At 35.2% G+C, this 26,000-nt stretch overlaps 1 protein-coding gene across 2 annotated transcripts in view; it reads right to left on the bottom strand.

The window, feature by feature from the left end:
- The window catches only part of SESTD1 (SEC14 and spectrin domain containing 1), a 150,147-nt gene that overhangs the window by 33,441 nt on the left and 90,706 nt on the right, over positions 1-26,000 (bottom strand). For both annotated transcript variants that reach the window (XM_007965522.3, XM_073019849.1), the window contains exons 6-9: positions 10,913-11,026; positions 8,908-9,005; positions 6,034-6,089; positions 3,253-3,464 (exon numbers count right to left, since the gene is read on the bottom strand). In XM_007965522.3, the coding sequence (XP_007963713.1) occupies positions 3,253-3,464; positions 6,034-6,089; positions 8,908-9,005; positions 10,913-11,026 (480 nt within the window). The remainder of the gene's footprint in view (positions 1-3,252; positions 3,465-6,033; positions 6,090-8,907; positions 9,006-10,912; positions 11,027-26,000) is intronic.

A 26,000-nucleotide genomic window follows, 5' to 3' on the forward strand; every position in this document is an offset into this window, starting at 1 on the left:
TATACTCATTGCTTCCTTCACCACACCTCCCTTTCATTCCTGAATTCACTCCACTGTTGCTCCTGGCCTTGCCACTCCATGCCCTGTGGTCACCAGTGACCTCAATCTTGTGCTTTCTAACAGACATTTTAAGTCCTTTTATTTACCCTTTCAGCAGCATTTGACAGGGCTGTAACTCCTTCCCTGAAATGCTTTCTTCCCTTGGTTTCCATGACAAAGAACTCTTCACACTTTCTCATCTTTGGCCAGTCCTTCACTGCCTTCTTTTCAGGTGTATGCTCCTCTACCTTGCCATGAAATGTTAGAGTTTTTCAAAGTTCAGTTTAAAGCACTCTTCTTACCTCTCTCAACTTTCTCTTCAGGCAATTTTCATCCACATCAATGCTTTTAATTACCATTCACGCACAGATGACAAACAAATATACCCCAGCCCAGACTTCGAAGTTTGGACCTGTTCTGAACTACCCTTCTACATATTCTCTTAGAAGTCACAGTCACCTCAAACTTAACAAGTCTGAAACCAAACTCATGATTCTCCACACTATTTTGCATCCACAGTAATATCCAAATCTTGCCCAGTGTTCCCTAGGTGGGCAACACCATTATCTTGCAAGCTAAGACACCAAGTCTTACAAGTCAGAAATATGATTCGTCTCTAGTATCTTCTTACTTATCCTAATCCTATTCCCATCACTCTCCTTCTTGGCACTTGTCATAGCTGCAATTTCACAGCTGTTTGTGTCATCATGTAAATATGTCCCAGGAAGCAACAACCCTAGTTTTACTCACCATCACATTGTTGAGCCTAGGACAATGTCATACTACTGTAGACATTCATTTTTTTTTAATGGATGAACTAATAGGTGTTATTAAAAGAGGACTCATTGGCCGGGCGCGGTGGCTCACGCCTGTAATCCCAGCACTTTGGGAGGCCGAGACGGGCGGATCACGAGGTCAGCAGATCTAGACCATCCTCGCTAACACGGTGAAACCCCGTCTCTACTAAAAATACGAAAAACTAGCCGGGCGTAGTGGCGGGCGCCTGTAGTCCCAGCTACTTGGGAGGCTGAGGCAGGAGAATGGCGAGAACCCGGGAGGCGGAGCTTGCAGTGAGCCGAAATCGCGCCACCGCACTCCAGCCTGGGAGACTGAGCAAGACTCCGTCTCAAAAAAAAAAAAAAAAAAAAAAAAGAGGACTCATTATGTGTCAAACACTAAATATTTCATGAAAATTATCTTCTTTAGTTCTTGCAACAGTCCCATTAAGTAGGCATTATTGTTGCTGCTGTTGTGGTTACTGTTGTTATTCTCTGCTTACTGAAGAGGAGACTATGACATAGAAACTAGGACTTTCTTTCTCCCCAGGGTCAAGCAGCTTGGAAGTGGTAGAAGAGGGTAGATTCAGATTATTTGGGTTCAGAATATGATTTTTGTACTGCTCTGCTACTCTATCTTAGTGGTTTTCAAAGATAATCTCAAGTTAATTGGCTAAAACTTACCTGCATTTAAAACAAACTCTTTAACTTATGAATGAAGTCCATGGAAAAAGCCATGTACAATTAACATATGCTCAGAAATATCCAGGTTATATGTGGTTATCATGGAATACATTCTAAATCCTTTTGCCTGAAATTCAACATCTTCCATGATCCAACTCCTTCCTTCCTTCCTTCCAAATCTTTTTTCCCATGACATCCTGATGCTCTAATTTGAGAAGTCATGAACTAGATCAATTGTGCAGGCCAATTCTGGCCCACCACCTGTGTTTGTATAATAAATAAAAGTTTATTGGAGAATGGCCACACATGTTGGTTTACACAATATCTATATCTGCTCTTGTACTATAATGGCAGAGTTAAGCAGCCACAGCTGCAAGAAAGACTGTATGGTCCACAAAGTCTAAATGTCTGTAATTTTACAGAAGTTTGCCAGCAACTACACTAGACCTCTAAAGTAGAGTCTAGTTCAAAAGAAATACATAAAATAACTACCACTGATTGAGAGCTGGGTTCTTTCCAAACACTAGCCTTTCAAAGGGAGTATTATCATTCCCGTTTCAATTAAGCAAAGAAGGCAGACAGGGAAAACAAGAGAGGAAAAGAAAAAAGAAAGAAAACAGAACAAGCGAGGCTCAGGTAGGTGAAGTATAGTGAATGGTCACACAGCTAAGCAGAGGAACTGGGATTGGGATCACACTCAATGACTCAAAAAGGTCATCCACTTCCCACTGTGCCTACTGCTTCCTTTTTCCTCAACAGAACTTAGGATTCTATGCTGCTATGATTTACTCATGCTACTCTTTATCCTCCCCAAAATGCCAATTCTTTCAAAACCTATCACTGCCTGGTGAAATCAGATACATTCTGGGAGGACAATCTCAAATGCTACTTCCCCCACTAAGTCTTCCCAGATTACCTGCAGCTGAGAAATAATCCTTCCTATAAGTGTCTATATCCCCTCAGTCATGTCCTGTGACTCTTAACACTTTCTCGCCTTAAACTTATTGATAGTAAAAACCAAGTTTACCTTTATATACTGTAAAAAATCTAGCACAATGCCTTCCACAAAGGAAACACTTAATGTTTATCTAATGAGTGAATGAACCTAGATTTAAAAATTAGGATGTTTCCAGTTTGTATTTTTCAATAAAATATTTGAAGATTTATTTTCTTAATTATTCAACATAAAAATCCAGAGTGCAATCTAAATAATAGAAATGTATTCCTTTAGTATTTTTAATATTTTAGCCTACTTTTCTCATAAAAATAAATTTTAAAAGAAATTAAAATTCCTAACAACTAAATACATTTAATGTTTTCTATCAGTATTTTTAAAAAATTTAATATTAGAATCATTTGCATTACATAGGTTATTTTGCTAGGACAGAAATACTCGTCATAATGCCTAAATTAACCAAAAAACTAAGTTATTAGAAATTAAGAATAAACCAAATATCAATCATGAAATGTTATTTTTTGCAAGAATACACTGAGACCACTGATGATGTTTCCAAGAATCAGCTATTTTTGAAGTTCATTGTTACACTAAGCTGAATGCTCCATGTCATCATTGTAGAAATAATATAACTTTTAATTCAAATACTATTTGTAAAACAATACCTAATTTAAAAGTTTCGAATCCAGTTTGATATGTTCTAAGGTTTTCTATATAGTACATATAAGACTTAATAGTCACACAGTAGAAATTATAAGGAATTAAAAAGAGTTAAATATATTCAAATCAGACATCTACCTGCATCACCTTCTGTTGAATCTCTTCTAACTGTGTGCGCTTGCTACGTTGCCTACAAACTTCCTGGTAGCGGGTATATTGCTCTCGGAGTGAATCTAATAATTTCATAACCTGTGGCTGTGCGAGCAGTTCATCATCCATAGGAGACCATGAAACCCCTCCATCTGAGCCATTAAATCGACGCTGCTGTAATTCGGATAATAATTCATGCCCTTTACAAATAAAAGATACTTGAAATTAGTATCTGTAAAGAAATGCAATTCTCACTTCTCAATATTCTCAATTCTAGTCCCTTGTTTTTAAAACCTATCTGCCTACCTACATATCTATCAGGTTATAAATGCAATTTAAAAATTTATGTATCACAGTAAATAGGAAAACTGCACATATTAATATGTATATGTGTGTATGTGTGTGTACATATACACTATGTAAACTAGTATATTAAAATGCTGTATCATATATCATAAATATATACACCATAGAAATACTATACTACATATTAAATATGGCACATATATGGTTTATATATTTTTTTCTATCAATCACATTTTTGTTATTGGTGAATTCATTACTCAGGATACTGTGCCAAACAATCCTATTTATCTGTAGAGCAAAATTATACTGTGGAATTTCTGTCTGATGGTACTAATCCAAGTTGTATGTTGTAGGGTTTCAGTATTAATCCATATTCTCAATTATAGCATTTAAAAAAAAGGTGATAGTATAACGAATGATTAAAAGAAGAAAGTTTTTATTACAAGTACAAAATAATATTTATATAATCTCTATTTATAAGAATCTTCACAACATATTAACAGTGAATAATAACGGGCCATACTAGTGTAAGAACTGCAGTGAATGTGACTCACTTACAGAAAACTCATGTAGAAAATCCACTCATACATGAGGAACTACAATTGCAGAATGTGCAACAACTAAAGCTGTAGGTATTAAATAATTTTAAAAGTAAATAAGGTAAAAATTGTTTTTGTGACTAATATTTAGACATCAAAATAACACATTAAATTCTCTTCCTTATTTAGAATAATATCCTAAATTTAAATGGCTATCAATATACAGCAACTGAACTTTTATTATGGTTTGGAGGTATTTCTAATTTCTAAAAGTACCCATGATTGTTCTAAACTTCTTCGTTTTATATTCTCGTTCAATCCTTAGTTTAAAAGTTAATAGCATATAAAATAGGACCTAGTAGCATATAACATTAAATTTAAAACAGAAATTGTAAAAGCTTAATTCAATGAATTAAAATACAAAGTTTCAAGCTGTTAAACATATGTATGGAATTAAGTTTTAAATCTAGAGCAGTATTTTACTAACAGTACCTTCTAAACATATAATAATTCAGAGATTACAAGTATTTCTTTGTTCTCTAACAAAATAAGCTGTATATCATACTGGAAGAACTTAGGACACCTGAATCAATACAACAAATATATTCAGAATTTACTTCTTTATTATTTATTACATTTTATAATTGGAAAACTGTTCTCAAGATTTGTGCAAAGTCTTTTTATATACATTCATAAAAGCTATGAATATCAGAATACATTTAATTTTTTCTACTTTGACAATTGTTACCCTTAATATTTTCCTTGTGGATATTATTTTCACTGGAGAAGCAGCATAGTGTCATGATTTCAGAGCATGCTTTGAAATCAAACTGCCTAGGTCCAAGTCTCAGCTTCACCATTTACTAGCCGTGTAACCTATGTAAGTTACTTAACCTTTTTATGCTTCAGCTTTTCCGTCTTAAAATTGGGATGACAATAGTATCTATTTCACAGGACCGAAATGAGTTAACATATGTAAAGTGCTCAGAGGTGGCACACCGTAGGATTAGAGTTATGAGCTATTATTAAAAAAAGATTAGAAATAAAATTGAGGTATTTCAATTGGAAAAAATTACAGTTTGGTTCTCCTAGAGTTTGTGAAACTGCTACCAGAGATATTTGGGTTGGAATATACATATCAGGCAGCACTATGTGCAAGGCTTTGCAAGGTGATCAGTGTTTTTACATCGAAGATTATAAAACAGTAGAGCTTTGGCTTTGGATTTAGCTATGGAGAGAGAGAGTTTAATAGTTTGATCTTCAGCAAGTTATTTTCTATCGCTAAACCTTGGCTTCTTCCAGTACAAAACAGATAAAATAATACTAATTATCTCAAAGGCTTGTTAGGAGAATGAAAAAGAAAAATACATAAATACAACGTCTGCCACATAAGGAGTGTTCAATAATTCTCATGGCAACCCACTGAAATAAAAATTTTTGTCTTCATTTTATTGATAATAAAATAAATCCAAATTTTTAAGGGAGAGATAATTATTAATTTTTAAAAATATTATAAAGCTGGGGTTCCTCCTACCCCCACCCTGGGCCACACAGCAGGAGGTGAACGGCAGGCCAGCAAGCATTACTACCTGAGCTCTGCCACCTGTCAGAGCAATGGCAGCCTCAGACTGTCATAGGAGCACAAACCCTATTGTAAACTACGCGTGCGAGGGATCCAGGTTGCATGCTCCTTAAAAGAATCTAATGTCTGATGATCTAACGTGGAACAGTTTTATCCTAAAACCATCTCTCACCCAGTCCACAGAAAAACTGTCTTCCACAAAACCAGTCCCTGGTCCTGAAAAATTTCCCCTTGAGTTCCTTCCACATGTACCACATTCATGCTGAACTCATGTTTATTTAATGAACCAATCAATCCAATTGGTTTACTGGATTATTATCACAAATACTTTTTAAATCTTACCTGTCTGAAGAACTGTTTCAGGATCAACCGATGGAAGAAAGTTTAAATCCACAGACCTGGAAAACACCAAAGGAGTAATTTTCAAAAGACATATTTCTATCAATGTAACTTTAAAAATTCCTTTATATATAAAAAATCAAAACAGGGGCACAAAAGTATGAAAATCTGAAGCATACCATTCTACTATGCTAACTTATCTCAAGCATAAGGAAGCCCATTAGGGAAAAGTAAACACTAGTAGCCAGAGAAATATCAACACAATAAATCATAAAATAACTACTTGGAAAAATACAGTTTACTGTTTTTAGTCATAATATTATTTCAAATATGTCAAAGAAGTCCATTTAGTATTTATCCAATGAATATTTGTTTCAAAATGAAGTTTGTCATATAGTAACCCAGAAATTTAACATTAAAAAAATGCATGCAGCCATCCTCCAGTCAAAACTTTATTTACCTACAGCAATCTTTGATAGCTGCAAATATTCTGTCTTATATTCCAGAGGGGTGTGTGTGTGTGTGTGTGTGTGTATGTGTGTGTCTGTCCTAGCAGTTGTACTCTCTTCCCTAATCATACTTCTTGTGCAGCTGGACATCTGCCTTTATTTTCCTAAACACATACAGGAAAGAAAAGATGAAGGAAAGAAAGGGGACAAGGACCTTGCTGCTGTAACTGACCGGTCTTATACTAAATTTTTTGCTTTTTGTCAATTGATCTAGGTCCTCAGATGCTTTCTGAGGATTGACATAAAGAATGTTGAAAAAAAAAAAAAAAAGACGGTTGATTAAAATTTGCAAGAGGAGGGACTCTATTATCTGGGATCTGGGGTTTAAAGGAAACTAAGCAATAACACATGAGTTCCTTGCGGAGGAACTGGCAAATACAAGATTTTGATATTTCATGTAGTCATGCAAACCAGCACTTTTCAAAGTGTTTCCCAAAACACTCAAAAAGTTTTTTTTTTTGACGGAGTCTCGCTCTGTCACCCAGGCTGGGGTGCAATAGCGTGATCTCGGCTCACTACAACCTCTGCTTCCCGGGTTCAAGGGAACCTGCCTCAGCCTCCTGAGTAGCTGGGACTACAGGCATGCGCCACCACGCCCGGCTAATTTTTGTATTTTTAGTAGAGGCAAGGTTTCACCATGTTGCTAGGATGGTCTCTATCTTCTGATCTCGTGATCCACCCACCTTGGCCTCCCAAAGTGCTGGGATTACAGGCATGAGCCACTGCACCCGGCCTGAACAAGATATGTTTTAAGGAAGCAATTAAACAGGTTTCTTTGCTGCACTGCTTCTTCAGAACCTGTAATCTGCAATATTCACGGTCATTCTCAAAGAGGGAAATATAGTCAACAGCATTAAACTCTTTGACCACGGACTCATTTTCTATAGGCACCAACATGGGATGTCTTTCCCAAGGAATATAACGAAGAAACATCAAACTTACTCTGATGGACTAGTCAGAAAGCAAAGAAGTCCAGCTAATTTTCATCAAGTAACTCATGATTTTCAATTCCTAAACCACAGCATATATGTGTGTGTGATATCTACAGACACACAATCACATATTTATATACACAAAATTTCTTAATTTTACATTTTTATATGGCATCTATAGGATAGAAACATTCCTAACTGCTTGTGGTGACTTTAATCAGATTTACATTCAAACCATTTGTTTTCACATTTTGACTTTGTTTTAATCAAGATTTTGTTAAAACTAAGACCTTACACTAAAAAACTTGATATGTGACTGTATTTGGATTCATTGAATAACAACAAGCATTTTATTAAGGTTCTACTGTATCTTCAAGGTCAGATTCAAAGGAGACAGGATGATAGGGAAGACAAGGATTCTTTCACATTTCCTAATGAAAAATTACTGTTCTAGTGACCAGTAATAATCAAGTGACCTGAATAGTTAATTTGCTTGCTAAAGTGTTTTTTATCTGAGGAGGGGGACTTGGCCTACCAACAGAAATGTGAAAGCTGACAAGGCTATAAATCAAGGAAAATCTGTTAACATGATAAATCTAGGTAGTTACATTCAGATAACACAACTATTACTTCATCGCATGTCATAAAACGCTAAATTCTCCAAGTTGAATTCACGAATATCACATATTTTACAACAACAGAAAAAGTTCTATAAGCTAGACATTTTAGTGCTAATGTATTCAAATAAGGGTTATAATAATTGTATTTCAAACTGCAACTTTTTTCATATTCTTAGCCAGGAAAGAAGATAACTCTAAAAAGGCAGAAAATTGTTTCTTTTGAAAATATGTTCTTGAAACACTTTACATAGTGTCAGAAAAAAGTAAATACATTACTATTAATTTAAAAATGGGCCAAGCGCGGTGGCTCACACCTGTAATCCCAGCACTTTGGGAGGCCGAGGCGGGCGGATCAAGAGGTCAGGAGACCAAGACCATCCTGGCTAACATGGTGAAACCCTGTCTCTACTAAAAACACAAAAAATTAGCCAGGTGAGGTGGCGGGCGCCTGTAGTCCCAGCTACTCGGGAGGCTGAGGCAGGAGAACCCATGAACCCAGGCATGAACCCAGGAGGCGGAGTTGCAGTGAGCCGAGATCGTGCCACTGTACTCCAGCCTGGGCAAGAGTGAGACTCCATCTCAAAAAAACAAAAAAAAACAAAAAAAACACAAAAACCAGGCTTTTGTGAAGAAACTTTGATTCAAACCAATACGTTTTACACGTAAAGCAAATTCTCATGAATATTGTATATCAATTTTGATAGAATGAAGACTTTTTTAATGTAGATTTTTTAGCTTGTATTAACAATAGAACTATCTTTTATCAGATTAATTACAGTTTTGAAAGGATATAATTGCATGCTACTAGCCACCTACCTTTCTTTCTCTTGCTGACTTCCTTTATCACTTCCATTGTTAATCAAAGCAAGTTCATCTAATAATGATGTAGATTCCTTTGTAAACTTCTCAAAAACCTACAATATGAGTTTTATTAACATACTAAGAACAGTCTTAAAAATTAATATGTAATAAGGATCATCTGTTAAGAGCAACAGAATTGGCCAGCTAGGATTTGTTTTCCTTCCCTGGTAGTCAGTGCAATTCTACCACCAGAGCACAACAATGTACACAAGAGAAGACAAAACTGTTTCCTAAAGCAATGAATAGTTTCATGGATAAATAATTTTTAAAATTTAAATACATCAATGAATTATCTTCATTCTCCATTCAGATAAGTGTTTCTTTGAGAAACATTTGCACCGATAACAGGTCTAATTACATACATGTAATTTAGAACATGCTAAGTCTCTAATAACAGTTACAGAACATTTCTTTATGTTATTCTATCACCAACACATGTTGGTTTCATATAATAGTTGTTACATACATGCATATAGCATTTAAAATTAGTTATAATTTTAATGATTTCTTCAAATATTTCTGAAAAGGAATTTGCGCAAGTCTGTTTAAACGTACGTAATAAAGTGGACAATCACTTGACTGACGGCACTTTTAAAATATGGTAGAAATAGGCTGGGTACAGCAGCTCATGCCTGTAATCCCAGCATTTTGGGAGGCTGAGGTAGAGGGGTTGCTTGAGCCCAGGAGTTCATGACCAGCCTGGGCAACAAGGAGACTCCATCTCTACGAAAAATAAATTAAGTCAGGTATGGTGGCATGCACTTGCAGTACCAACTACTTGAGAGGCTGAGTTGGAAGCACTGCTTGAGACCAGGAGTTAAAGGCTGCAGTGTGTGGTGATCATGCCATTGCATTTCAGCCTGGGGCAAGACCCTGTCTCTAAACAAATAAACTGGGTGGATACAGAATTAGTTAACCATTCAGAGATAACCAAAAGTTCACTATTCTCCAAAAAAATTATCATTTAATCTAAAATGAGTTAATCTGACGTTTTTTCTTTCAGTAGTTCAATTTTAAAAAACCATCAAATTACACAGAGTAGCAGATTTCAGAAGTCTAGATTGCCGAAGATACATTTTCACAAATGAAAATGCTTAATATGTCAAACTGCTCTTCAAGTTGATAATTCAAATTAATGTTTAAATATTCTCTGAAAATGGTAAAGCAACTAGATCACCTCAAGAAATTATCCTGCTGTTCGCTGGGAGCACTGGCTCACGCCTGTAATCCCAGCACTTTGGGAGGCCAAGGCAGATAGATCACGAGGTCAAGAGTTTGAGATCAGCCTGAACAACATGGTGAAACCCCGTCTCTACTAAAAATACAAATATTAGCTGGGCATGGTGGCGCGTGCCTGTAATCCCAGCTACTCAGGAGGCCGAGGCAGGAGAACTGCTTGAATCCCGGAGGCAGAGGTGGCAGTGAGCCAAGATTGCGCCACGGCACTCCAGCCTGGGCAACAGAGCAAGACTCTGTCTCAAAAATAAAAATAAAAAATAAAAAAAAAGAGAAATTATGCTACTGTTATTCTACTTTAAAAATTTACAACTTTTACTAATGCTATCAATGACAGAACAGTAATAGCTAATACTTATGTAGTGCTACTATATCGTATCTGGTGCTATTCTAAATGCTTTATATGTATATTCACTTCATTTTACCCATAATCACACAAAGGTAGGTACTCTTATCATCACGATATTACAGATGTGGAAATCAAGCCAAGGCAAGATTAAATACATTGTTGAAGGCCATACACCTAGCAACTAGAATCAGAATTCTAATCAAGTAAGTCTAACTGCACAGTATTTGTCTATTATGTTATAATGTGGTATGCACATAATTCTCCATTTTTGTAAAAAGAAAAATAATCTATATTTTAATAGAATAAAATTATAAAGTTGTCAAAATATTTCTTATTTCTACGCAATAACATTTTATCTCATTGTAATATACCAACCAGCCTCTTATTTAACCAGTCCATGTGATCATAGGTGAGACTCCCACCAAAATCTTCTGTTAATTGGCATGGTTCTATATAACGAGTCAATTTATTGGCAGACACTAAAATAACCTACAAAAAGGTTAAAAGAAAAGAAACATTTAGTAACCCCCTATTAAAGTCCATGAAAGTAACCAGGAGGTAAAATTAGGTTAAAATATGCAGTGCTATTTCCAACATAATGACACATTATCATTTACTTAATACAATATTTAAAACCAATTCAATAAGTTATAGATACCTGATAAAAAATTCACCAAAAACTTTTTCTAATACCACATTTTAAAAAACAACAGGTACAAGCAGTTCAGATGAAATATTTTCAAAAATATTTTATTAATGTTTCTTTGTAACAAAAATCAATTCCTTAATGCAATGAAGTAATAAAAAATTTTCACATCACCTTAAAATTAGCTACGGACACTAAAATGATAAGCTCTATGAAGAGTAAATCCGGCAATCAAAAAGTTACCCATTTTAAAGTTTTTCTAATGTTCCTTTGATTACATATGAACAAAACAAGTCCTCCAGTTGTAGAGTATAACCCATGATAATATATGCCAATATTTAATTTTTAGTAAAAATTAGGAGATCAGAGTATTTACAAACTTGAAAAGTACATTTTAAAATGCTAATCTTTTAACTCTAAACTTAAAAAGATTTCAAATACAAATTAAGTAAGTACCTAAGAGACCATTGCAGAACTAAATAAAACTTCAGTGAAGATACACATGAATATAAAAGAAAATGCATTTATGGAAGAAAGATATTCAAACAGTAGTGTTAATACTAAATGATATATGGAAATGTGAATTTACCAAAAATGACTTGATAAGAAAAATAATGTGTCTGGCTGGAAAGAGCATCATTCCCACTCTCACAATAACAAAAGCCAGACGATCAGCAAAATTATAACTTTTTTTGGAACTCCTAAGAAAGCTGAGGTTACAGGGAAACCTGTAACTAGTTTGAAGTTGAAGAGAAGGCAGGCACCACAGAGAGAAAGGTGAAAGGGGCTACTACAGAGTGCATGTGCGAAAGTTTTGGAACTCTTCTGTATCTTGATTATGGCAAAAATTATGTGACTATATGAGCTTGTCAAATCTCATGAAACTATATGCTAAGGCATGAATTTTACTTTACATAAATTATACCTCATAAAACTGACTTCTAAAAAATTTAAAAAACAACTTGAGGACTTGTGGAAGAACTCAGAAACAGACAAATGAAACATTCAGAAACAGACACAATATGTAAAACAAGGTACATCCATACTGTATATGAAGTTATAAACAATAAATAAGAAATCACCAAGACTGCTTTGCCAAAAGAGGGGAAATTTCATCCTCAGGAAGATACCAAAAACACTGCATGAAAAATTCATAGAACTATGAACTCTATCAAATTTGAGTGTACAACAAATTGCTATTGATAACAATACATTAAATGGAAATTAATAGTCTTAAACATTTATATGAGGAAACACAGCCTAGTGAATGATCTAAGAAGTGAGGAGAGGAAAAAGACAGAGTAAGTCCAAAGAAAACAGAAGAAAGGAGGTGAAAAATCAGAAGTAAATATAAATTAAGAGCTTACAGGGGCTCAAAAAAGCCAAAATTTACTTCTTGAAAAGACTAATAAAATCAACAAACTTCTGATAGGATGAAGCAAGAAAAACAAAGTACAAATAAATAATGGTAACAACGTAAAGGAGAATACAATTTCATTGATAGCAATGGTTTAAAAGACATTAAGGATACAGGATAATTTTGTGCCAATACCTATAAACTTAGAAGAATAGACAGATTCCTATTAAAAAGTGTAACTTATCAAAACTGACATAAGAAAACAGAATACCTACAACCAATGAGGTGAATCATTAGATTCTTTATGTTTTCAGTAATCGTGCTGTTAGTGATAGTTTTAGTACTGCCATTCTGCAATCACCTGATGAGGAACAAAGCCAATGAGTGAGATGGGATATTATAATTCTGCCATCCCCAACAACCTTAAGAAAATGGGATTTTTGGCAAGGGAGGAAGGAAGATGTGGGAGAGAAAAAGCATCCTTATGGTGCTCATTTTAAATTAGAATTATCAGTTTAAACTCCACAATGTATTTCATTTTAAATGAACACACATACTCACTCTCTCTCTCACACATATTTATATGTATATGTATTTTCTAGTTGTGTCCAATGGAAGGTTTAGAAATAATGACCAATTTTGTCAAAATGCACACTCCTAGTATCCAGACTGTGATCTCTGAGTACCATTTCTCAAAAAGAATCAGGTTTTACTAAAATAGCATTAGTCAAAAACAATTTTTTTAAATAAAATAAAATAAAAGGAATCAGGGCTCCTTGGAGAAATGGAGAAATACACATGATGAGTAAGCTTGGAACACCTTACCAGACATCAAAAAAGCTATCAAAGACTACTATGGTTGTGACGAAAGGATGTGAAAAGGCTTCTACTGACCAAAGATGTGACAAGTTACACATCAATAAGAATGATAAATGCCATGAATTGAAACATTAAATATGCTTAAATCAATGAGTACATACTGATACAAAAGAAATAATCACCACTGGACTAAGCTAGGGAACACACTATAATGAAAACCAGACTGGGCATGGTGGCTCATGCCTGTAATCTCAGCACTTTGGGAGACCGAGGCAAGAGGATTGCTTGAAACCAGGAGTTTAAGACCAGCCTGGGCAATGTAAGAAAATCCAATCTCTACAAAAATAAAAAACAAAAAAGTGTACTTGTAGTCCCAGCTACTTGGAAAGCTGAAGCAGAAGGATCACTTGTTTCCAGGAGTTAGGCTGCAGGGACCTATTATTGCACCACTGCACTCCAGCCTGGGGGACAGAGAACTCCACGAAGAAAAGAATGGAAGGAAAGGAAGGGAAGGAAGGGAAGGGAAAGAAGAAAGGGAAGGAAGGAAGGAAGGAAGGAAGGAAGGAAGGAAGGAAGGAAGGGAGGGAGGGAGGGAGGGAGGCAGGCAGGCAGACAGACCAGCAAATAAATAAGCATTTATTTTGCCTTTCATATATAAAGTGTATTAGGAAACCAGCAAATAAAGAGAAACAAGCATTTATTTCACTTTTCATATACAAACTGTATTACTGGATAGACAAATAATAAGTTTCTCATTATAAAACTATTACAGCTAGTAAATGAAGAAGGAATAATAGAACTAGGTCATCATTTTATAATTTTTAACGAAGTAAGAGATCTAGACACTGAACGTCAATGGCTACTAACATCACAAAAAGACAACTGTTACAAATCTCATGATCAAGGAACACATCACCACCTGTGACGAGCCTTAGAAAAAGAAACTCAACTCTAAATCTAATCACTGTCTAAATCCAACTATCAATTTATAAAAATACATGTAAATTATACCACAGGGATACTTGCAGAAATAGGCAGACTACTGGAAACTCTATAGGGCAAACAATCTGGTCTCTTAAAAAAAATGTATAAGACAAAGAGAAGCTAAAGATTAAAAAGCTGCATTTAATAAACATATACAGAATCCCACAACCAATAATAAGAGAATTACACATTCTTTTCAGGCAAGTTATGAAATATTTTAAAACTTGACTGTATGTTAGTGCATAAGAAAGCCTCAGTAAATTTCAAAGGAATACGTATTACGATCACAATCAAATTAAGCTAGAAAGCAATAATCAATCATATCAGCAATCTGTATTACTGATTTCTAATTCAATGCAGGCTCCGCCTCCCAGGTTCAAACGATACTCCTGTCTCAACCTCCCAAGTAGCTGGGACTACAAGTGCGTGCCATCATGGTTCATTTTTTTTGTACTTTTAGTAGAGACGGGGTTTTACCATGTTGGCCAGGCTGGTCTCACATTCCTGACCTCAAGTGATCCACCCGCCCCAGCCTCCTAAAGTGCTAGGATTACAGGTGTGAGCCACCACACCCAGCCCACAACTCTTTTTTTTGGGGATCCACAGAGATGCTTTCACACTAGGGAAATTAAACACAATCAGATCCCCGAAAAGAACTTTTCCTTTCTCCAAAAATGTCAAGCAATATATTAACAAGATATATAACTATATATACTAAAAATGAAACCAAGTAATATATATTTATTCTATGAGGAAATAAATTACTTGCTAAATTGAGCATGAATTCACATCTGAAAAGATAAAATCCCAGAGCACTCTCTCCTGAAAATGCAGGCCAGACATGGTGGCTCATGCTTGTAATCCCAACAATCTGGGCAGCCAAGGTAAAAGGATTGCTTGAGCCCAGGATTTCAAGACTGCAGCGAGCTATGATCGTGCCACTGCACTCAAGTCTGGGCAACAGAAGGAGATTCTGTCTCAAAAAAAAAAACAAAATATAAGGATGGTCTTTTTGCTCCTCAATTGCATCTTATTTAACATAATATTCTATTTAAATACTGATGAAAATCTCTTTTTTGAAAAATCCCACTATCATGTCCCTTATTTATTTTTAATTTTCCATAGGTTACTGGGATACAGTTAGTGTTTGGTTACATGAGTAAATTCTTTAGTGGTGATTTGTGAGATTTTGGTGCACCCATCACCCAAGCAGTATACGTTGCACCCTATTTATAGTCTTTTATCCCTTGCTCCCTTCCAACCCTTTCCCCCAAGTCCCCAAAGTCTATTTCATCATTCTTATGCCTTTGTGTCCTCATAGGTTAGCTCCCACATATCTGTGAGAACACATGATGTTTGGTTTTCCATTCCTGAGTTACTTCACTTAGAATAATGGTCTCCAATCTCATGCAGGTCGCTGTGAATGCTGTTAATTTATCCCTTTATATGGCTGAGTAGTATTCCATCAGATAGACAGATAGATAGATAGATAGATGTAGATATATATACAATATATATTAATATAATGATATATATATAAGACGACACAAACGAATGGAAACATCCCATTCTCATGGATAAGTAGAATCAATATTGTGAAAATGCCCATACTTCCAAAAGCAATCTACAAATTCAACACAACCCCCATCAAAATACCACCATCATTCTTCACAGAATTAGAAAACACAATTCTAAAATTCATATGGAACCAAAAAAGAGCCCATATAGCCAAACCAAGACTAAGCAAAAGGAACAAACCTGGAGGCATCACACAACCTGATTTCAAACCATACTACAAGGCCATAGTAACAGTGTCATTGTTTCTTTGTTTTCATATTCAGAATCATAGGATGATTTCATATTTAAAATCATAGGATAGTAAATCACAGGATGACTTATTTCTGGGTTCTCTATTCTGTTCCATTGGTCTATGTGACTATTTTTATACCATACCAATACAGAACCCAGAAATAAATCCAAATACTTACAGCCAGATGTTCCTTATATTAAACTTAATTTTTAATAATGTTTTATTGATTCACTTAACAATCATTACTTAGTGGAGTTAAACATATTTATTAGAAGACGTGTGTTTTAGTGTTGGGAATGTGAAGATGAATAAGATATGCTTCTGGCAAATAAATTAGCTTTTCATTTGTTTCTTTGCAATATTTCTCTGCAATATTCCCGAGACAGTTGTGTAATGCACAAAACGTAGAATAAAGTTTTCTGCTTTGTTCTAAAGCCTTTGTTGAAAATACCCTAAATGTTGTTGCTGCTTTTGTCATAACAGCATAGAGGGCCAAAGGCTTTACTAGAATACTCCAAATGATTTCCCAACCCTTTTACCAGGAAAAAACACCATTATTTTACAAATGAAAACATACAAAACTAGAAGCCATTCATTCCAGGTTTGTGCCCTAGTTCTGCCACAAATTCACTAACTTATGTAGAAGACAATCTAAAAGAATTCACCACTCCAAGCTTATTCCCCAATCTTTCGAAGAAGCCATCTTCATTAAATTATCGATGATGCTTCTTTAAGCTCTAAAAGGACATAATTCTAATGAGTTGATATCTGATACATTTAATTTGGGCCATTCTCTCTAATATATTACCTGTCTTGTCCAATGAAGAGCACCTGTCACTTTTCTACCCACACTGGTTAGCCTTACCATATGTATTCCTTTCTACTTTTACAGTTCCTAAATGCACCAAAACCACTGATAAACATGTTTCGAGTTTAATGAGCCATAGGGAAATTTTCCAGTTAACAGCTACATATAACAGAAGTTTATTTCCATCTGAATAATTCTCTTAAAAGCTTTTTCCTAAAATGAACTTAAATGTCAACAGTACAGATTCGCCTTTTATGACATAACATATATTTAAGAGTATATTATCTTTTGATCGAAATAATTTTTTTAAAAATTGACCAAGATTACTGCTATTCTGTTTTTACCTATGCAAAATAGTTTTAAATAAGGAAAGAACACAATTATGGAAAGCTACAGAAAACTCATTTTCTCCATTATTATAAAACATTTTATACAATCCATATTCTTATAAAATTCACTGGTGGCTATTAAAAGTTAAAACAGTAGCCCTGCCATGTAGACATACAGAATTTTATCAACACCAAAGGTATCTCGAAGTTAAACGTATGTGGGGGAAAAGCAACAGTCTGAACAATCAGCAGACTCACAATCACAATAATTTCCAATTAACAACTTACAGAACTATCTACTGTGATGAAACATCTCAGTTTCCACTGCAATAATCTCATTTTTGTTTAAGAGGATGAAGGTGAGGAGAAAGGGCAGAGTAGGCTGGCTAAAGAGCAATAAATGTTTCCATTTTACTAGAAACATTATTTTAGAAAAAGAATAAAGGGAAAAGACATTTAAGAGTGTGCAATAGTAGGAAACATCTTATTCTATACATATGCTTTTCACCTAACAACCACCTTTATAAAGTGGGTCAGGATCAGCATGTGTAAGAGGAAAGAGAATCTCTCCTTCCAACGCACTGCAAAAATACACTGTTTACAAAGGTGAAAAACTGTCCACCTGCCTTTGGAAAATTACACCACTTACCAGGATACAACATATAAATTACAGACAACTGCTTCCCAGAGGACAAACCAAGTTTGAATAAACAGACAATTCGACTCCACTCCAATAACGGCAAACATCACAGAAGGGTGTGATTTCACCACTGTGAATTTGCTTGAAAAGAGCAAATTCAAACGCGCAAGCAAAAGCAAGAAACCATTTGCAGCGTGGGATTTAGGCCTGAAGTAGAACTGAATGTTGAAAAAGGAAGACTGTGTAGAGATTTCTAGATGTTTTAAAAGCAAAAACTCAACGTGAAGAAAACAGAAAAAACTGACACATTTCAGGGTAATGCAACAAAACAAAATTAGGAATCCCAGACTAGGTGATTTTCTATAAATTGTTTCATTACCGCTTTTAAAATTACAAAATACTGGTAGGGTTTCCTATATTCCTTTCTGTTACAGCTCTTGAAGAGACTACTAAACTTTTACAGATAGCAAACCTATATGAAAGTTTAAATATAAAGCAATGCAAATCAAAGGATCAGTTTTATCTTATGGGAAATGTTCTATTACCTGGCAAAGAAGAAAAAAACAAAGAAACATAATGAAAACAATTTTTTTATTTTTGGTAAAAGAGTTTTGCTCTTGTCACCCAGGCTGGAGTGCAATAGCACGATCTCAGCTCACTGCAACCTCTGCCTCCCAGGTTCAAGCAATTATCTTCCTCAGCCTCCCGAGCAGCTGGGATTACAGGTGCCCACCATCACGCCCGGCTAGTTTTTGTAATTTTTTAGTAGAGATGAGGTTTCACCATTTTGGCCAGGTTGGTCTTGAACTCCTGACCTCAGGTGATCCACCTGCCTCAGCCTCCCCAAGTTCTGGGATTACAGGCGTGAGCCACTGTGCCAGCCCATAATCAAATTTTTTTAAAGTCCAGCCTCAGAGAGCAATCATCAACTAAAAATAAGAAAAAATTAGAAAAGATTCCCCCTCAAAATCATATTGAGATCACATGTATTATGTATAATTCATTTTATCCTATGATTCTAAATATGAAAATGAAGAAACAATGACACAATTGCTGAAAATTCTAAAGAAACATTTTCCAAAGCTATAAAAAAAGCTTTGAAAATCTTTAGTGAAGTGATTAATGAATAAGCAATAACACTGTGAATTAGAGTACAAAGACTGAAAAGTACAAAATGGCACAAATATATATAGATTATATTAATTTAAAAATTATATGGTTAATTCTTTAGTATCTTCTGCAAAACCTTCTTTCAAATATTTATTGACATTGTCACCTGTTTTAATTAAGTGACCAATTGATAGAAACATCATATTCTAACTTAAAGACAAACCTTCTTTAAAAATCAAAAATTCATTGCCCATGGAGAAGATGGAACCACAAACTCAACATTTTCATTTCTCAGAAAAATATTTAAAAGAGTAAATTTTCCAGAAGTATCCAGCATTTCTTTCGACTAGTCTATTGTGACTCTCTAAATCACTATTTCCTGATTATGAAAATTTCATACACTCTCCATATCATTCTACATTTATTTTACAGAACATAATGAAGTAGTATATATAATAAGCTCATTTTAATTTTTCTAAAAGGATTTACTTAATCATTAGTATTACAAAATACTAAATTAAAGCAAACTTCATAATAACACCTTAAACAATTTTTTTTTTTTTAGAGACAGGGTCTCTCTCTGGCACCCAGGCTGGAGGGCCACTGCACCTTGACTCTTTGGTTCAAGTGATCTTCCCTCCTCAGCCTTCCTAATAACTAGGAATACAGGTGTGCATCACCATACCTAGCTGTTTTTAATGTTATTATTATTGTTGTTGTTGTTGTTATTTGTACAGAAGGGTTCTCATTGTGTTGCCCAGGCTGGTTCCAAATTCCTGGGCTCAAGTAATCCTGACATCTCAGCCGCCCAAAGTGGGGATTACAGACATGAGCCATTGCTCCTGGCCTTAAATAATATATTATACCAAGATAAAAATGTAAGACCAATTTGTGTTTTTCCCACCTAAGAAATGATATTAAGGATCTTCAGTTAATTTAGAAACAGTCATATAAAATACAATGATTCACCATAAATCATTTATAAAGTTACCTTTCATGTTGAATTTTAAGATTACATATACATCACAATCAAAATGGTATTATGTTGGGAGGCTGAGGTGAGCGGATCACGAGGTCAAGAGATTGAGACCATCCTGGCCAACATGGTGAAACCCTGTCTATACTAAAAATACAAAAGTTAGCTGGGAGTGGTGGCACACACCTATAGTCCCAGCTACTCGGGAGGCTAAGGCAGGAGAATCACGTGAACCCGGAAGGCGGAGGTTGCAGTGAACTAAGATCACACCACTGCATTCCAGCCTGGCAACAGAGGAAGATTCAGTCTCAAAAAAAAAAAAAAAGCATTATGCCATCAAAAATAGAGAGGAAAAGCTATTTTCATGACCTGATATTTGACATTTTAACTTTTATACTTTTAAAAAATCTAGCTGGCTTATTTTTGTAATTTTCATATTTCTTTTTAAGCAACTACATAAGAGAAAAAGTTTGCAGTCCTGGACTGGTAGATAACTCTTTGAATGTGTAAAGTCTTTTCTTCTCCAAAAATGAAGAACCAAATTTAATTTCATCACACTGCATACTATGTTTTTTACCATTATTTTTAGAGTACTAAGGACATCTTGATATGTTACATAACAATTTTATGAAATGAGTACAATTTACACCTTTAGTAATAATTGTCTTGAGGCAAATTTATAGGATTATCATCCCTATTCTTCTCCTTAAGTTGTTACATATCAATTATCAGTGACTCTTACGGTTCATTATTCACCAGTGGTTTATTTGAAATTGTTTAATAGAGAAAGCCACCAAACTGATTATGATTTCCAGCTGAGTGATAAATCTGAGCAACTGACAAATCTCCCAAACTAGGCAACTAATATCTGAAAGTTTTCAAATTAATATATTTTAAGTAAAAAAAAAAACTTATATTTTTAAAAGATAGTATTACAAATATGATTCCTCCATTAAGGATATAAATCCTCTGAACAATTTAGAAAATGATGTAGGAAAATACTAAATAATGTTGCTCTCAGCTTGGAATACAAAGTTTAAAGAGAGACTGATATATAGTTTGATAGTAAAATATCAAACTTCAAGAAACAGCATATATTATCTTGCAGTGATCAATGCAGTATGTCACTGATATCCAAAATCAAGTTTTACAAAATATCCTCCTATAAAAAATAAAATTCATCTATCAGATAAACTACCTAAATCTCGGAAACAGGCAAACATTATTACTGGGTGTTGTTTCATGCAGTGGTGGGTTTGTATCTTTGATTGACTCTATAGACTGCTCAGTAGGTAGTAAGCTCTGTAGGAGTAGAAGTTAACTTGTAGGTTCTGTTTAGAATAAAGGCAAATAGGCTGGATATGGTGGCTCACGCCTATAATCCTAGCACTTTGGGAGGCCGAGGTGGGTGGATCACAAGGTCAGGAGTTCAAGATCAGCCTGACCAACATGGTGAAACTCTGTCTCTACTTAAAAAAAAAAAAAAAAAAAATTAGCTGGGCATGGTGTCGCATGCCTGTAATCTCAGCTACTCGGGAGGTTGAGGCAGGAGAATCGTTTGAACCTGGGAGGCGGAGGTTGCAGTAAGCCAAGATTGTGCCACTGCACTACAGCCTGGGCAACAGAGCGAGACTCTGTCTCACAAAAAAAAAAAAAAAAAAGAAAAAAGAATAAAGGCTAATAATTGTCTAATGAGACTGATACACTTCTGTCCAGTGGAATAAGAGACAACCTCAAAGTTTACAACTTACGGATGTATAGAACAATAATTAGGTTCGTATCTAATTTGGTTGGCAATCTTTTCCTATAAAAACCCTGAATTCCTCAAATGCTCTTTGAACAACAGCTTACAAATTACTGGTAACCTAATCTATCAATGAATTGAATAATGTATTTGACTTAAGCTCATTTTATATTTGCATTAGAGTCATGATTTCACCTTTAGGAAAACGACACTTTAACATATGTTTTATCAATTTAAGAATGTGGAGTGGATCAAATTCTGACTTTCATCAATTATTTTCAAATAGCCATCTCCATGAACATTCTAATATTTATGCATACCATTAAATTTATGAAGAAAAAGGTTACTGGTTACTTTCAAAGTAGCTATCATTTTACTAAGCAGCAATTTAAATTTCAAATCTACCCTCATATTACCAAAGAAATCTGAAATCTAATAATCAACATAAAGGGAACAAGAATTAAAAAAAAACTACAAAAAAGAAGGAAAAAAAGATCACTAACCTGCACAAGCATTTCAAACTTTTGCTAAGTCCTTTCAAAGGTAATACAAAACATAAAGTTTTAAAAATAATAAAGTCCTACATAAATATTACTTTCCCCCTTCATTTTATATATGTTAGAGAAGTCAAGACAAGACAAATTAAATGACTAAACCACAATATTGTATTAACTAGCACATACCATGGTTCAAAAAGTTTGAAGAGCGAGGTACTTAGCATCTGGTCTTTAATAAAACATTTTTGCAGGTTTTCTTTAATCTCAAATTTTAACTTGTAGAAATATTAAAAACTTGTTTCTCCTTTACTCTCATTATTCCTTCTGTAACTATAATACTTATCCTTTCCTAGTAAAACATTCCCCCAAAACCTACCACTGAAAATTTCATTTTGTAGGCACTGAGATGTTTTATTATTTCACTATTGCTAAGAATGTGTGTGCAAGATCCAGAATGAAAATCTGCCTTTGTATGTATTTCTGCACTTAGTAAAGATTCATGTGTGTATATATGTTCATACACATACTATTTTGATGTATATGTCTGCCTGTACCTGTTTGTTGAAGAATATTTTTCTCACTCAAGGAAAATAGGTTTCTATAAAAACTGGAAAGAATCAGAATAAATGGAGCCAGAGGTGTTCTTGAAAGACGAGCATCATGGAAGCCTTTGGTCCTGGATCCTACAATTATGTATAGTCTCAAAAAAGAACACGATTAGATACAGTATTAACAGATAAGAGAATAAAGCGATTTAGAATGGGGGCTGGTTACCATTAAATAAACAACACTTTAATGAGTGACAAAAAAGGAGAGTGGAGATCCTTTTGATAGTTAATCTCTCCATTTGAAGACAAGATTAATGCCAGTACGACCTCAATTTTATCTTGTCATTAGACAGAATATAGACACTATCATCTAACCAGCAAAATCTATCACAGTCACCAGGTACAGTGCTGCTGAAAGATACGAAGTACTTGAATATAATATCTGAGCTGCTAAAAAGGAAACTAAACAGGTAGGTATCTATGTCAGAGATAGGAAGGATATACAGAGAAATATTAAGGTTAGCAATGAGAGATGAATATTCAATGGCTGATGAAAAACACTGGAGGAGTGAATAGGAAGGAGGTTACCTAGAAGAAAAAATTTAGAAAGTATCATGGGCAAGAAAACAAGAAATCACGTGGGAACAAGGTGTCACCAAAATGACCACTGGGTATTTACTTGATGAGCACTGTAGACAGCTGGTAATAAATCTTTGTTGCAGATAATTTAATTTTATAAGGTAAAACATACATTTATGCTTACAGGATCACCACTACTCTTAACAAAGTTTACAAAAATTTTTTAAAAATATTTATACTAGATGTACAAACACAGGCTTAATTACAACAGGCTAAATTATCCAAAATAATACCAGGGAAAATAATTTGCGATTAAACAAGCATCTATGTTGGATTTAATTATATAGAGCTCTAAGTATCATTTAATGGATAGTGTTGAATTGCCCCCTTAAAGCCAGGTTTGTTTGGCAGCGTATTAACCAGCATTTGAAATTACTCTCATCTCATTAGGAAATTGGGCTTTTAGTAACTGCCTAGTGCTTACTTACTTGAGAAAATATCCTAGCTGAATCTCTTAAATGTCTAAGAAAACATATTGATAGAAGTTTTAATGCTTCTGTTTTAAAACAACAATCTATGACACTACAACAAGGTAGATAGAAATTCTGTCTTCTATTTTATCCTCCAAGATGCAGGGTACTTAAAGTCACTATTAATTTATATAGCATAAGACCCAACTACCAGAGCATCTCTGAGCAGATGCCTACTTAGCTTAAGCAGGATGTGACAGGTGCCTCATAAAAAGGGATCTTCCATGGTACTGAGTGTTCACAGCTTTAGTTTCTGCTATTTGTCCCCGGTTCACTTTGCATTCTCTCAGAGCAACATTTCCTGCATGCCCCAGGCCATGAACTGCAGGCCTCACTGGCTGGCTGAAGTCTTCACTCACCATGCTCCTGACTCTTGAGGCAACATTCAGGCCTCCTGACTTCAGCTTTTACTTTCTTCCCTCACTATGCTTTTATCTTTTTTTGTGGGGGCGCAGTTTTCCAATCAACTACCAGGGCAACACCCTTCCTAATGTGATCCAGCAGCCTTGATCACCTTCCCTTACATTACTGGCACACATCCTTCCATCAAGTCTACGGAACAGTCAAGTCTACTAATGACAAAAGTTGAAAAAAAAAGTGGGAAAAAACTCTGGCTCCCACTTAGGATGTAGGAAGTTGGAAAGAGCATGGCTCCAACTCTTATATAACAATGACAAAAAAAAAAAAAAAATGCAAGTTAATCTGAAACACCGTAACTTTCCTGAAGCCACTGGAGAGCTAAATTCACAAGGAAACCAATTAACCTGGAATCTAAGGAAAGACCTGCATCTTCAAGAAGATGGAACTGGAGTACTTGCTTACCTGGAAAAAATGCCAGACCTGATGCCAGCCAGGTAGGAATTTAGGTAAAATTTTTAATGAATCATTAAGGCCAAATCTGGGGTAGTGTGAAAGTACAGAACCCATGGAAGTATAGACACAAGAAGAATTCATATTCACTTGGAGGCTGAATCTCTAGGGGAAAGATCTCTGAAGGAGTCATGAGAAAGACTGGAAATAAGAGGAATAAGATTTGAAAAAGCCTCTCTTGGAGCACAGGCCTGGGTGAGGGGAAGAGCAGCCACTACTGGAAAGGCATGAAGCACAACCCAAAATCTTCAATGCTATCTCTCCTATGAAAAAAAAAAGTCTTAGAGTGCTGCAGAAAGGACTGAAAACCCCGGGGCCTTAGAGGACAACTGAAGTCCCACCACACAGAGGACAACTGAAGTCCCACCACAGGTGGAAGATGGGAAAAGACTATCACAGGGGAGGGAGTGGAGACAGGAATATATTATAAACCCAAACTAACATAGGTTCCTAAAAGTGGGAGAGGGGCAACATTACCAAGAGGGCCCTTACCCACTAGGCTGAGGGATACAGAGCCTGCCTAAGATTGAGGCTGAATAAGAACAACAGAGAACACCTCTCTAACAAATATTGAATAACACGTAACAGCAGCCTATTAATGAGGGTCAATTGTACACAGAATGACTTTCTCTGAGGTGCAGGCACAAAGGAAAGACCTAGAGCAGAGGATAGAACAAATAATGAAAAAGCAAAACTCTCCAGCAAACCAGCCCCCATCTTCAACACAAAGTAACTCTACAGAAATTAGAAGCCTGTGGAGGACTAAGGAAAATAATAGCAACCACAAAATCCAAAGCCCACTCAATTCCTGGTTAGAACTCAACCCTTCCCTTATGCCTAGGAAAAGGACAAGATGAGCCCATGCGCAGGCACAAATACCACCTACACCTCAGTCTTTACTGTCCTAAACAAGATGTCTAACATTCAATAAAAAATAACAAGGCACACACAAAAAAGTAAAGAAAATGACCCACTGTCAAGAAACAAAGCAAACAACGTTAAGTGGAGTAAGACAGATGCAGATATTAAGACTATGAGATAGGAAATGTAAGATATTGATGCTATAGAGAATGAAAAATAACACGCAAGAACAGATGAGGAATTTCAGCAAAGAGAAACTCTAAGAAAGAGTCAAATAGAAATGCTACAAATCAAAAGCACAGTAATTTTCAGTGGTCTTACCAACAAACTTAACACAACCAAGGAAACAAACAGT

This window comes from Chlorocebus sabaeus, chromosome 10 (genome assembly GCF_047675955.1).
Source record: "Chlorocebus sabaeus isolate Y175 chromosome 10, mChlSab1.0.hap1, whole genome shotgun sequence".
Classification (NCBI taxonomy): Eukaryota; Metazoa; Chordata; class Mammalia; order Primates; family Cercopithecidae; genus Chlorocebus; species Chlorocebus sabaeus.